We start from the raw sequence: 14,043 nt of genomic DNA, 5'->3' as shown, positions 1-14,043 counted from the left end.
AAAATTGTTAGAAACTGTGAAAGGGAAAAACTTGCTGATCTGTGATTCCTAATGTGTTACTCATTTGCATTTTTTTTTCTTAATTTTTGTCCTCTCTCCCCCTACTTTACACAGACTTATCAACGACTACAGCTGATGCATAAGGCATTTGCAAAGCACAATAAAATGAGGAAAGAATGTGAGAATGGAAGAGGTACTCTGGCATCAAAACTTTTTTTGTTTTTGTTTTTTTTTTTTTCTTGTGGTGAAAAGAGAATATTGTTGTATGCTAATACATTTTCTCTGTCTCCTTATTTTCCACCTGAATAAAAGCTATCCCTTAACATTTTATACTTTAATTTTGAGGAAAATAACTAAAATCTAGTCCTTGGGCCTTTCCTTGTACCCCAAAGATATGTTCACTTTGAAAGTTTTTCTGCCTAGCTAAACATTATTTTGGAATACCTTCCAGTCAAATATATGCCTGTCTGGAAAATGGAAAATGTACTCTTCTAAGGCAGAGGAGAGATTTGGGTGAGGTTCTAGCCCATCTGTGTTTGTGCAGTACGTTATTTTATGAATGAGTATCTGGGAAATAATCACCTGATGAACTTCATACTCTCTCCATTCTACATGGTGTTTTATCTAGGCAGTTCTGACCCTGAAAGCTTTTTTGCCTTGTTCACATAATTGCCAGTGGGCCACTTTCACTCCTTGGCTGAAGTGGGAGTTTTCTTGTGTTTTGTTTTCCACAGGAACAGTGCTGGGTTTCTATTACTTAGATAATTTGTTTTGTGCTCGGTGCTGCAAGCTGAAAGTGATGACGGCCTCTTAGATCAAATATGTGGGAAATGTTTTTGGATGCTACAATACTTCTTTGTTAGCAGACTGTGTTGTTTATCTGTTGTTCAGCTGTTACTTGAGCTCCTAGCTATGCAGACCAGAAGAAGCGGAAAAACAGGAGATGCTGCTGTCAATGATTTTGTATTTGCATTTATTTGACAGGCTTTGATCGTCATCTTCTGGGTCTCCTGCTCATAGCACAGGAGCAAGGACTGCCAGTGCCAGAACTGTATGGGGACAAGGCCTTCACAGCTAGGTAATTCATATTCTTGTCCTGTGGGGAGTTGTATCCCTTGATACCAAGGCCTTTGTTGCATGGGCCTTATATGTGTTGATTTCTTAATCTCTAGGACAAAATAACTGTTTTATTAAACTCACTTTGCTTTGAATTACCTTTAAAAGTGCTGCTTTTGTTTTGTGTTGTTTTACAGTGGAGGAGGTGGGAATTTTGTCCTTTCAACTAGTCTGACTGGCTACACTAGGTTTAGTGGATCTGCACTCCCTATGGTACAACATGGCTATGGCTTTTTCTATTCAATCAGAGATGACAGGTAAGGTTATAATTTCATTTTAGGTATGGCTCTGCCTTTACCACAGAGGGAGAGGTGGCTAACAATTAGAATGAGGAAAGGAAAAGACAGAAGAAATATGGCTGAACATGTCAGGAGAGGTTGAGAAGTGAGGTACATGAAATAGAGGCACTGATGTTCTGGGAAAGCATACGTGTGAGGCAGGATGAATGGTGGAGGTGAAGTGAGCACCAAGGTACTGACAATGAGCGGAAAGTAAAGGGTGGGGAAGGTGAAAGAAGGGAGTAACAAAAAAAGTTAACTTACTTTAAAATAGGCTGTCGTTTTAGAGATCATTTGTAACATGCAAAGGTGTTTTTTGAAAAGTTTTTTGACTGAACTAGAGCAGATAAGAGTACAGGTGAGCACACTGCCCATCGTTCATGGAGTGACGCACACAACTCAAACCAGACCTTTTTTTGAGTAACAATTAGAGGCTAAAACATTTGGTTTCACTTCTAAAGTCCTAAGATTTGAAAAGATTCAACTTTGGCTTATTGGTCTTACGGACAAAAATTACTACTTTTTTATGAAATCTAAAAATACATCAACTAGAATGTGTAGAGATAAGTTGCTGGTTTGTGACTTAGGTGTAATTCAAATGACTTCTAAAGCTAAGTATGGATTGCATGCACATTTGAACCAGTTTGAGTATACAAACCATTTATACTTTGATCTATGGCTCTCCTAAAATAATTGGAACTAGATAAAGATTTACCTTTCATTAGGTAAATAGAAAAAAAAGTACTTAAAACCTTAAACTAGTTGCAGAAGAAGAATTATAATTTACAGCATTTTCAAGTATAAGCAGAAAAGTAGTGTCACTGTGTATGCAGTAATGGGTTTTTAAATCAAAGTATCTGGTTTCAAGATCTGTCAGCATTATTGCTTACTGAAGGCACTAGTGATCCGAGTCCTTTTTTAGTGTCGAGACAGTATGTTCATGTGACAATTTTTACTTCAGAATTTGTATTCATTTGTGTGACTTCATCCTAGACCATGACAATTAAGTATGGTAACCTCATTGTTTTCTATAATGATAGGATCGTTGCAACCTGTTCTTCTTGGAAATCATGTCCAGAGACTGATGCAGAAGTGCTGTGTAGAACTATGTTCCAGTATTTTCATGACATGCTACAGTTAACAGTTACAGCTCAACTGTAAGCTTGATAATGATGTAAAAGGCTCTGCAAGGTCACGAGTTATAGGTAGTAATTAAAAATGAAATGCTACCAAGAGTACTCTTACATTCAAGACATTTAATGATCTATGTGAAGTCTACCTATTTTTATGTGATTTACTGTGATAACAGTACCCATTTAAGAGTAATGTAGCCATTTGCAGCAGCAATGCAAGCAGTAGTACCTTATCTGTGTAGAACTATGCAATATTAAAATATGCCTCAACAATGCAAATGTACTTCGAGACGAGATGTTGGAGTGGAGAACTGATGGGAGACTTGTATTTATGATCTCAGTAGTAGCATGTAGAAATGTAGAATAGTTTGTAGTCTACTGATATTGTTTATGCCAGTGGAGCACTTAACTGTGTACTTAAGAGTAACCACACTACCCTCTTAGGTGATTATGCTTCCTGTTCACAGTGGTTAGTGAAACAGAAGGGCTGCCTCCATTAGGTTATATGGTATATTATAAGTTATCTTTCACTTTTGCTATCAGGATTATACCAAATAAATTTTGTATCCATTAATGGGGATGTTCCCACTACATTTGTAGTATGAGAACACTACAATCTGAAGTATTTTGAAAAAGAATTACTCAATAAAGACAGAAAGCAGCATGAGTTTCAAATTTCTCAGTTTTCATCTTCTAGTGAACTGTGAATATCTGCTGCTTTACACTAATAGTACACAATAAAATTAAGCACTGAATTGTTTGATATGGTTCTCAGGATTTTAATACTTGATTCCTCTGAGCAGCTTTGTATTTTCTTATCATAGAAATAAAATTCTTCTAAAAATCAACTTTGTATTAATTGATTTATGGCTGGACTGTTTATGTGTAGCAACACTGTGTGAGAGAGATGATCTTGGGGACAGGCGAGCTTGAAATTAGGATTCCAAAGTACCCATTTTTTTTCTCTAGCTTGTAGAGTTTGAGAGAGATCGTATTATTTGTTTTACAGAAACAGCTTCATTCTCAACTAACATGGAGCCAGTTTCTGTGCCCTCTGGAAGCACTGTTGCATATTTATTGTCCACAGTAGTGAGAACAGTTTCCCTTTTTATTTCCTCCCTCAAAGCCTTGATACTCTTCTACGAGCCAGAGTGTTACACTGTATCTTGTTACCTCAAAAAAATGGTCTCCTCATTTCAGCCTTTGTCTTCCCTGCCTTTACTGGGCTACTTGTATGTTCTCTCTCAGTTAAATGTGACAACCATTCTTTGTTTAATGTTTTATTTGAGATCTTCCAAAACTCATGCAGAAAAAGAATCTATTCCTGTTCAGCAGTGCTTATAATAACCCACCCTCTTTCTTGGACATAAATGACTTTCTGAAATCTCTCAATTAGTGAAGCCTGTGTCTTTATGATGCTGTGACTTCTGTGAGATAGATTAGGATTTTGGATCAAGCTAGGCCTGCTGATTTTTATTCTTTATGTTAATAAGTTCTGTCTGACAGTTTACCTTTTACCCCTCAGCTGGGTTAGTAAACCTGGTTGCAACTCCAATAAGGGCAGTTTGTTTTGAACGTTGATTTGAAACAGCCTGAAATTTGATGAAGGGTGTAATTTTTGCATTTATTTTCCACACACCTACCCCTGCGTTTCTGGGGCTTTCTGGGAACATAGAAATCCTGACAGAAGTACAGAAAAAGGAAAACTATTTCAGAAAGTGTGTATCATTGAGAAAATGGCATTCAATCACCAGTGTAAGCAGAACTTCCTGTTCAGCTGAGACACACTGAGCCTTGCCTAGAGAAACTGAAGACAGAAGTGTATCCAGAGAGAAAAAATTTTAAATTCTGTGAGTTGTTAGAGCTACTTGTTATGTGCTGTGGATAAATGAATTCCTGACTGGGGTATTAAATTTCCTTGTTGAGTAAAGCATTTTATCTGCAGTGCCTCTGCCCTGAAAGCCTCTCCCTGTTTTTGTGCCCTTCTCTGTGAGCACCCACGCTATGTGCTGCAGAGCTGATCTCAGTGCCTGGAACCCTCCACCCAGCAGTCCTTTGCTTGCAGTTTGGCAAGTCAGTGGGGCTTTTCCATAACTGCTGTATAATCTTTAATTTGAGCAACTATGAATTTTTGTGCTGGTAAAAGAAGAGGTTGGATTCTGAAAGCAAATGTACCTCAGTTATTTATTAGATATGGCTTTTAAGGAAACTATTTATGGAATTGTACCAAAACCACATGTAGTGAAACATCCTTAACAGTCTCATACAAAAGACTGAGGCCGCTGTACAGGTGCACTTGAGCAGCAGGTACTGCCCCCTCCCATGCATTTCTCATTAAATAATTGCAACTTAATCCTCCAAAGAGTTCCATTATAAAATCATCTTATAATCAAATAACATGCTGGATAATTTTGCATTCTAGTTTCTAAGCACTAAGTATGTTGTGCTTAGTATACCCACTTTAAAGCAACATCCCCTCAGTTACCTCAGCCTTTTCCATATCTCAGGTGACCAATTATTCCATTTCCTTCCAGAGAGGGTCTGCATTTTCCCTCATCTTCCTTTGATCACTGACAGAAGCTTTTCTTGTTGCCCTTGACATCCCTGGCCATACTTAATTCTGTCAGGGCTTTTGTTTTCCTGATCTGATCCCTGGCTGCTCAGACAATTTCTCTATTGTTCCCAGGCTACCTCTTCTTGCTTCCATCTTCTCTAGGGTCCCTTTTTTTGTTTGACTTTGTCCAGGAGCATCTCATTCATCCGTAAAGACCTGTTGACATTTTTGTCTGACTTCCTTTTTGTTGGAATGCGCTGCTCTGCAGCATGGATGTGGCACTTAGTGCCATGGTCTAGTAACCATGGCGATAGTGGATCAAGGGTTGGACTTGATGATCTCAGAGGTCCCTTCCAACCTGGCTGATTCTATGGAGGAGGAAATCCCTGAACATTAACCAGCTTTCTTAGGCCCCTCTTCCCTCCAGGGCTTTACCCCATGGTACTTTACCAGGGAGATCACTGAAGAGGCTGAAGTCTGCTCTCTTGAAGCTGTGCATCCTCCTCACTGCCCTGAGGATCTTGAACCCCACCATTTCATGTTCAGTGCAGCCAAAGCTACTCCTGAGATTGAGAGTCTCCACCAGCCCCTCCTGTTGGAGAGAGCAAGGCCCAGGATAGCATCTCTCCTTGTTGGTTCCTCTGTCTGTTGGAGAAGGATGTTTTCATCAACACATTCCAGGAACCTCCTGTGTGCCTTCTTTACAGAATTTCTGTAACAGAAAAAACATATTATCATATTGTACATTCACTTGTAGTAATCAAGAATATGAAGATTATCCTATAATTCAAGGAATTCCACAAGTCCTTAGTCTTTGAAAGTAAAATATTCTCCATCTCTCTGTAAGATCCTAACCTAAGACATCATTGTTCCTGTATGCTTGGGTGCCCTCTCTGCCTGCAAGAACCAATGAGACCATTGGGAAAGAAGAAGAAATTGCTCTAACTTTGAATATTTATGGCATGTACAATTTGTATTGACTTCACCTCATACATTCATTAAAATTATTTTCAAAATTATAATACAGTTGCAATTCAAATTTTCACCTAACTGACACACGAGGAAAATCTTCAAGAACTTTTGGATTTCTACAAAGCAGATATTATTTCTACAGAACAAATCTTTGTGCTTTATCTATATTAAATCAAAAGACAATTTGTGAGGTTTCATGTGACCTGCAATAGTACTTGATAAAAGAGCAGAGTGAACAAATACATAAGCTGCTCTGCAGGTCCACCCTTCTGGATCTTACCTCAGGAAAATCCCACTGATTTTTATAGGGATGTTACCTAAACATACAGGTAAAAACTGCCTTTGGTTTGTAAAACAATAGATTCCCTCAAACGAAAGGGCTGTGATTATAATGATTATAAGAATTATTAAGGCCTCCATTTCAAGAATTACAGCAGCCCATTACAACATCATGGAGACTTCGGGGAAAAACAGGTAATTTAGAACATTACCTTAGAACAATATTTAAAACGTCAAGAATGTTAGCTTGAAGGGAAAGATAATCTATAGTTTTTTATGTCAAAGCTGAGTTTAGAATGGAAGATTTTATTGTGCACTGACAGTTTGTTGGTGTTAATTTACGTTCATTTTTAAAAAGAATGTTTCAATATACATATTTTTAAGAAGCATTCTTAAACTTGTGTGATGCTTGCAAACTTTGTCCATACCTAAGCTCATTTTTTTTCCCTGAGTCAAAGTAACAACAATTCAAATATTTTCTATTTGAAAATAGAAAAATTTTCCAAATTTGCTTCCAAAGCAGTCTGTGTGTACGAGCAGATATAAATCAGCAGAAAAAATTATATGGATATTTCTAGACATAATATGATTAATAACTGCAATAGAAGTATGTCTACATACTGTTGAAAGCATAGCTGCAACATTTTTAGATATGCTGCTGTTAGATATATCCAGTTAGAATGAATTATAACAGTGAAGTGGAGGCAGCATACGTTCCAGCACAGGCCAGCAATGAGAGTTTATTTTCCAGTGGTCTTGTGCAACCTGTCATGAGGATAATGTCAGCAGCTGTCATCACTGCAGGAGTACAGTCAGGATAAACTGAACAAGCCCACATCACCTGAAAATGCATTTGGAATTGCATATGTCCACATTTTCAAAAGCAGCTAGTGATTTTGAACTCATCCATAAAGAAATTATCTTTCACAGGGTATGTGAAAGGTATTTTTTGAAAATCAGGAGTTTTTCAAAACTAAAGGAGAAATTCCAAACTGGCCATTTAAAACTCCTAAAGGAGAAACTTGGAACCACTGGCCATTCCTAAAAATGTAAAGACACATCTTCCTGGCTCATACAGCAGCTTGGCTTCTAATCCCTATTCATTTTATATCCCTGAAAATATTAATGTTTTGCACAGAAGAAAAATAGTAGTTTTCAAAAATGATTAATGAAGCTAGGTACCCAGTCTTGACTGAAAACTAGTGGAAGCTCATGCCTTAATTTTCTTAATGTTCCCACATATTAAGAGGATTTACTTCTAGTTAATTCATATCAACAGCAAGTCTTTTAATAACAACAGTTGATTTAGCCTTGGTTAAGTATCCAGCAAATCAAAACTCAATATGTAAAGCAGCTTGGAAAGTGATTTTGTAAAGTATTCATTGAGCACTATACTCACTACTCATAACTTAGTTTTGAAGTACTCGTTTTATGGGAAAAGAAAATTAAAAATTATCCACTAGATATGTCTAGAAAATAACACAGGATGTGGGACTGAAGCTCAATTCTTTCTCACTGTCACTAGTGTAAGATTTGTACACTGTGGAATCCCACTACCTTCACAGAAGCTTCCCATAGTGTCTGTACCACTCTGAATCGTGTGCTTATGGATTATACCAGGAGCTACTTGACTCAGATAAATGTATGACAAATTTTGCTGCTCATAAGGAAGGCATGAAATACATTTACTCTCTTTTAGCTACGTCATTTTTTCACTGCCTTTTAATGAGAGTAGTTTATTTTTACTTATGGTGTATGAAGATGGCATTTCTCCACAGGCAGTTCTCCAGGAAGAACCTCTCTTTTAAATAAGAGTTAAACCTAGAGTTAAAATAGATGCTTGAGGCTTGTTTTCCTTCAGGTTTGCTTGATATGTTGCGAGTGAAACATTTTGCTGAATTGCTATGGAAGGACACGTGTTAAATTTTGCCAGAAACTGGAGATCTGCAAAAAGTTGTTTTGGTTAATATAGTCTGCCAAAACCAGATATTCAGGTCATCGTCTAACAGTCATGTAACTCGTCTTACAAATAGTCTCCAAGGAAGTTGGCATGAGATGATAATCAGTAATGTGACTATGAGATAACTTTGAAATATTTCAGTGCATTAGAATGCACTCAAAAAGGTTACTTGTTTGGCAAAACTTTATGAATAATTAGTGACTGTATTACAAATTTTTTCTTGGTTACCCTAACATGTAAAGAAGAACATGTTTCTTTTTTTTCCAACACATATATTCTTTTAAAAATAAATCTCTTCTAACTTCTTATTTAGGCTTATTTAGGGAACACATACATGCCTACGGCTGGGTCAAGTGAGAGTAAAATTTAACAGAAACTCAGGGAAGGATTGAATTTACACTATGGTTTGAAAATAAGACACTGAACACCAATATTTCCCTAAAATATCTGGTGAATTAAAAAAGATACTTGGTAGGATATCAACTGATAAGGGTAGGAGTGGCAACAAAAGAGGGAAAAAAATACCTGAATTAGTTCTAGCTGTGCTAAAATACAAACTGGAAATGCTGTCAAGCCTTCAGGGCAGGTATCAGTGCAGGCTGTTCCTCCCAGGTAGGGTTTACCAGTTTTCACTGATACCTTTCACACAGTGTAGTTGAGTAGGGATGCTGAGCAGCTCACCACTGCACCAGCTCCAGGAAGCAGCTAAGGGCAATTCTCAATTGATGTTGATAAGGCTGATTACATACACCATTAGAAGCCTTGCTGTCCTACTCACTGCTTAGCAACTAGAGACTGCTGTGCTTGGATTTCAGGCTGATTATTTTAAAAAATTATTTCATTTGTTGCTGAATCTACCTCAGAGCCTGCTCCTAGACCTGATCCCTACTGCAGCTGTCTTTGGCACTGTGCCTGCTACAGAGGAGCAAGCATGAGTTTAGTGACTGCAGTTAGTCAGATATCCAGGTCCTAGTAATTGTGTGTGGATCCTAGTCCATACATGGAGTTAGCTGTCCATGAAGACTGATCTGAATTTCAGATTCAGTCTCTTAGAGCACAGGTTGCTTTCTCTGGTCCTCAAGTCCAAAGGTGCTTTGATTTTATTAAAAAAGCTAAACAAATACTGCCATTGCCTTTGAGCTTTCCTACACTTGATCTGTAGTTACATCAATAACAAGGTTGTAAAGCCATTTAAAATATCTACCTGGACCTGTTATGAAGATTTAGTATAGTCAGCTTCTAAACTGAGCTAAAGAAATCAGTGTGTCATCTTATGGATATGATTGTAGCGTGCTGCTTAAATAAACACAATTTATGGGATGTAACAAAACAAGCATTTCTAAAGCACCAGGAAACTAAATATAATGCTTTTACCTGTCTCATAAGTGCTTTAAATACTATGGATGGAAGCGTCATTGGAAAGATTTTTTCAGCTTTGACCAACATGAAATCTTGTTTGAGGAAAAAAGAAAAAGCTCTTTTATCACCTAATCACATTTTTTGTCTTTTTCAGATAAATAAAATGACTATCTGCATACAATATTACAAATATTATTATCAAGTAAAAAATATTCTAGCTGTACTTGAGGTAATCCAAGCTTTTAAAACCTAAATTTAGCACCTATAAGGTAGAGGAAAGAATAAGACATTGTTTTTTAAGAAACAAGTGTATATCCTGTAGCAGTCTTCAGGCCCCACCAGTGTTTTAATTACAGGAATTTTTTTATCCAACCTAATCTCAAACAGAAACTAGTTAGTTGAAAGTAACAGGCTTGGTGCTATTACAAATCATAGAATCATAGAATGTATTGAGTTGGAAGGGACCCACAAGGATCATCGAGTCCAACCCTTAGCCCTGCACAGGACCATCCCAAGAGTCACACCATGTGCCTGAGAGTATTGTCCAAAGTCTTCTTGAACTCTGTCAGGCTTGGTGCTGTGACCACTTCCCTGGGGAGCCTGGTCCAGTGCCCAAACACCCTCTGGGTGAAGAACCTTTTTCTAATATCCAACCTAAACCTCCCTTGACACAATTTCAGACCATTCCTTCAGGTTCTGTCACTGGTCACTACAGAGAAGAGATCAGTGTCTGCTCCTTCTCTTCCCCTCACAAAGTTGTAACTGCAATGAGGTCTCCCCTCAGTCTCCTCCAGGCTAAACAGACCAAGTGACCTCAGCCACTCCTCACACGGATTCCCCTCAAGGCCCTTCACCATCTTTGCTGCCCTCCTTTGAACACACTTTAATAGCTTAATACCTTTCTTATATTGCAGTGACCAAAACTGCCACAATATTCAAGGTGAGGCTGCCCCAGTGCAGAGCAAAGTGGCACAATCCCCTCCTTCACCTGACTGGCTTTACCTGATGCCCCCAGGACACGGTTGGCCCTCCTGGCATTGCTGACTCATATTCAACTTGCCATCAACCAGGACCCCCAGATCCCTTTTGGCGGCACTGCTTTCCAGCATTTCATTCCCTAGTTTATACTCACAACCAGGGTTTCCTCATCCCAGGGACAGAATCCTGCACTTTCCCTTGTTGAACTTCCTATGGTTGGTGATTGCCCAGTCCTCTAATTTGTTGAGGTCTCTCTGCAGGGCCTTCCTGCCTTCAAGGGAGTCAACAGGTCCTCCCAGTTTTGTGTCGTCTACAAACTTGCTTAGTATCCCTTCCAGTGCTGCATCCAAGTAATTTATGAAGATGTTGTAAGACCCTATATTTGTTTCAGGCACTGTACAAATACCAGGGATTTCCCACTCTCTAAGAGCTTACAGTCAAAAAACTGTAGTGCTGCTAGTTATTTTGTAGAGGAAGCCTCTGAACCTGCACAGATATTTGCTGACCACAGCACAACTCAGTGTGCACAAAGTTGAATCTCTCACTCCTGGGCCAGGGCCATGCAAGGTCAGACTACGCAGGAATGAGATGAAGGACAGAGGCACAGAGAAAATTCTAAACCTCTTCCTATATTTTGAACCCATCTGATAGTGAAAGTTCTTCATAGTATTTCTTGTGTGCTGCTTAACACTCAGCTGCTGAGAACTGCAGAGTTGAGATATAGTGCCTCAAATACCACGAAAAATTGCAGTAACAAAAACTTGTAGAAAAAACACACCATTCAAGGTGAGGCCGCCCCAATGCAGAGCAGAGCAGGACAATCCCCTCCCTCGCCCGGCTGGCGATGCTTTACCTGATGCCCCCCAGGACATGGTTGGCCCTCCTGGCTGCCAGGGCACTGCTGACTCATATTCAACTTGCCATCAACCAGGACCCCCAGATCCCTTTTGGCAGCACTGCTTTCCAGCATCTCATTCCCCAGTCTATACACACAACCAGGGTTGCCCTGTCCCAGTTGCAGAATCCAGTACTTCTTTGGAAGGTAACACCTCATGTATGAGTATAAAAAATTTAAGACAGGCTATTTCAATGTCTTTCATGTCATATACTACAACTTGACTGGTTGTAAAAAATGCTCCAGTAAATGCAGATGTTGCTCTGTTTTCATTTTTTCCTTTTCCTTATTTTGTGGCATAAGTGTGAAAAACATGATTAAACAAGACTGAGAACCTCATCCTAAAACAGTTAAAAAATGAATCTGAGGTTCAGCCTCCAGGGCTCTATTTGTTACTAAACTGATTCAGATTCCTGCAGCAGGTAGATAAGATGATTAACTTCTACCATTCATGCAAGTAACATGGTGTTTTTTCTTGGTATGGCACATAAGTGACATACGGCATATGGATACATAAGGCCACAAAGGGATACATACACTGTCACACTCAGTTTTTCTGTCTTCTGCAGTCAAAACCTTAATAATATCCCACACTGTATAAATGTTATCACCTTTTCAACAAAGTAGTGTGTGCTGACTGAAAACGTTATAAAATTCTCACCAGGATATATAAAATATCACTCTATTGAGAAGGTAACTTCTTTTTCTTACACCATGAATTAAGGTCTACAGAAATTCTGTCTATAATGAAGAGTCTGCTCAGAAGTGTTTTCTCACATAACTTTCGTCTCATTGCTTTTGCATTGCCATGTGTCACTTTATACTTCTGAAAGGCTATGGCTGAGCCCACGTGGGCAAGACAGAGCAAGGCTCATCTTTCATGTTCATACACCTTTTGGAGGAACAAGAGAAGGTTCTTGGGTGGTCACTGCTCCTGCTGACATACTGCCTGCTCTAAAGGGGTAAGGCTGAAGCAGATTCAGGGAGTTCAAGGGAGAACCTCTCCTCAATCAGCACTTGTGAGCTGATCTGGCTGAGGATGTGCAATTTGTGTCACTGCTCTGTGGGGACACTGAGCAGACATTTTGCATTCTCCATAGCAAGAAGCTTTGCCCGATCCTCAATTTTGCAGCGCATATTTAAAAGTAAGTATAATTTTATTGGTTCATCATAAAGGTCATCGGGAAACAATCATAAAAAGTAAAGCATACAATTGCTTCTTTGTTTTACACTCATCCCTATAATGTCTGCAATGATGACTGAAAATATGGATTGCAAGGCCCTATAAATAATCATATAAAAATATCCAATAACAAAGTATGGCCATTCAGTTTTATCCAATTTCATAATTTTGAAAAATTAAACTGGAAGCACAATTTTATTCTAAAATAAAAGGATTGCATCAGGATACATTCAATACATTAATAAAGGGAAATGAGGGACATGTGTATTCTTTATAATGTGCTCCTTATCCCATATTCCATGTTGGAAAACCTCAATGTACCTGATCTTTAAAAACCATACTAATTAACTGCAGAAATTCTTACTATTACTCAGTACCCAGTATTAATACCATAAAAGAAGAAGGAAAAGACCAATGAACGCTGTATAAACATCCCATTACTTCCAATAGCTACAGTTTCTGCTTTTCCCTGAAAGGATTAGTCACAAATCCCACTTACCCTTCATGGGACTATCCAGAAAAAGAAGTTGAGAATTTAGATCACCTTTTGCATTTGATGATATTGAATGTCAAAAGAACAATTCTTTACTTGTTGCTGAATATGATCTCTTCCAACTTTAAGTCCTTAGAGAGCCTGATAATTATATCTTAAGTTTCAGGAATCTATTTGCTAACACAGACATTTTAGACAATAGATATCAAAACATTAGACAAAAATAGTTATTATTCTCTACTAATGGTGTGTTATTTGAGTTGTATGACTAATTACATGGTTTTGGTTTTGTTCTATAATTAAATGAATTAACTTGCTACTTAGGCTATTGCCACACGCAAGTAATTTTGTTTCATAATATTACTCAAACTATTTTAAATATTGCAACAAACAATTAATTTTAGCTTCAGAGGAAAAGATGTTTCCACAGAACTCTTGTGGGATGTTATCAATGTATGAGTCCTTAACCAGACATATAGGATGCCTTCCCACAATTTGTTTAAAAGTTACTCCCTCTCAAGTGGCACTGAGTTCCTTTCTTATCCTGTTCTTTTCTTATCCCGTTCCTTTTTTATCCCATTAGATATGGAAAGCACATGCAGGTAAGAATATAGAGACACTCACAAGCTCAACAGATTTTATATTAAGTTCATGGCGATGTATTCTGAACCTTTTTTTGCTTTTCTAAATAGACTGTGGGTTTTGTCCAGTCAGTGTTGATTCCTTCTGTGCTTCCCCTGGGACAGATGGTGTATTACCCTCTTCCTGTAACCGATCCCCAATTCCTGATGCCTGAAGGGAAACACAGTATGATGCTAAAAGTTGTTTACAGCCATCCAGAGG

At 38.3% G+C, this 14,043-nt stretch overlaps 2 protein-coding genes across 5 annotated transcripts in view; one reads left to right on the top strand and one right to left on the bottom strand.

The window, feature by feature from the left end:
* The window catches only part of CROT (carnitine O-octanoyltransferase), a 30,780-nt gene extending 27,405 nt beyond the window's left edge, over positions 1 to 3,375 (top strand). For all 4 annotated transcript variants that reach the window (XM_027708531.1, XM_027708528.1, XM_027708529.1 and 1 more), the window contains exons 14-17: positions 115 to 193; positions 985 to 1,078; positions 1,254 to 1,373; positions 2,435 to 3,375. In XM_027708531.1, coding sequence (XP_027564332.1) covers positions 115 to 193; positions 985 to 1,078; positions 1,254 to 1,373; positions 2,435 to 2,555 — 414 coding nt within the window. In that variant the 3' untranslated portion in view covers positions 2,556 to 3,375. The remainder of the gene's footprint in view (positions 1 to 114; positions 194 to 984; positions 1,079 to 1,253; positions 1,374 to 2,434) is intronic.
* The window catches only part of OLAH (oleoyl-ACP hydrolase), a 52,986-nt gene extending 42,078 nt beyond the window's left edge, over positions 1 to 10,908 (bottom strand). The window contains 1 exon segment of the mRNA XM_027708534.1: positions 10,784 to 10,908. Within this exon segment, the coding sequence (XP_027564335.1) occupies positions 10,784 to 10,800 (17 nt within the window). The 5' untranslated portion in view covers positions 10,801 to 10,908.
* Positions 10,909 to 14,043: the final 3,135 nt, after the last annotated feature.

Source organism: Neopelma chrysocephalum, unplaced genomic scaffold (genome assembly GCF_003984885.1).
Source record: "Neopelma chrysocephalum unplaced genomic scaffold, ASM398488v2 Primary Assembly neopelma1_96297, whole genome shotgun sequence".
In the NCBI taxonomy this organism is placed as follows: domain Eukaryota; kingdom Metazoa; phylum Chordata; class Aves; order Passeriformes; family Pipridae; genus Neopelma; species Neopelma chrysocephalum.
The sequence above is the reverse complement of the archived record's forward strand: the minus strand, read 5'-3'. Positions and strand labels throughout refer to the sequence as shown.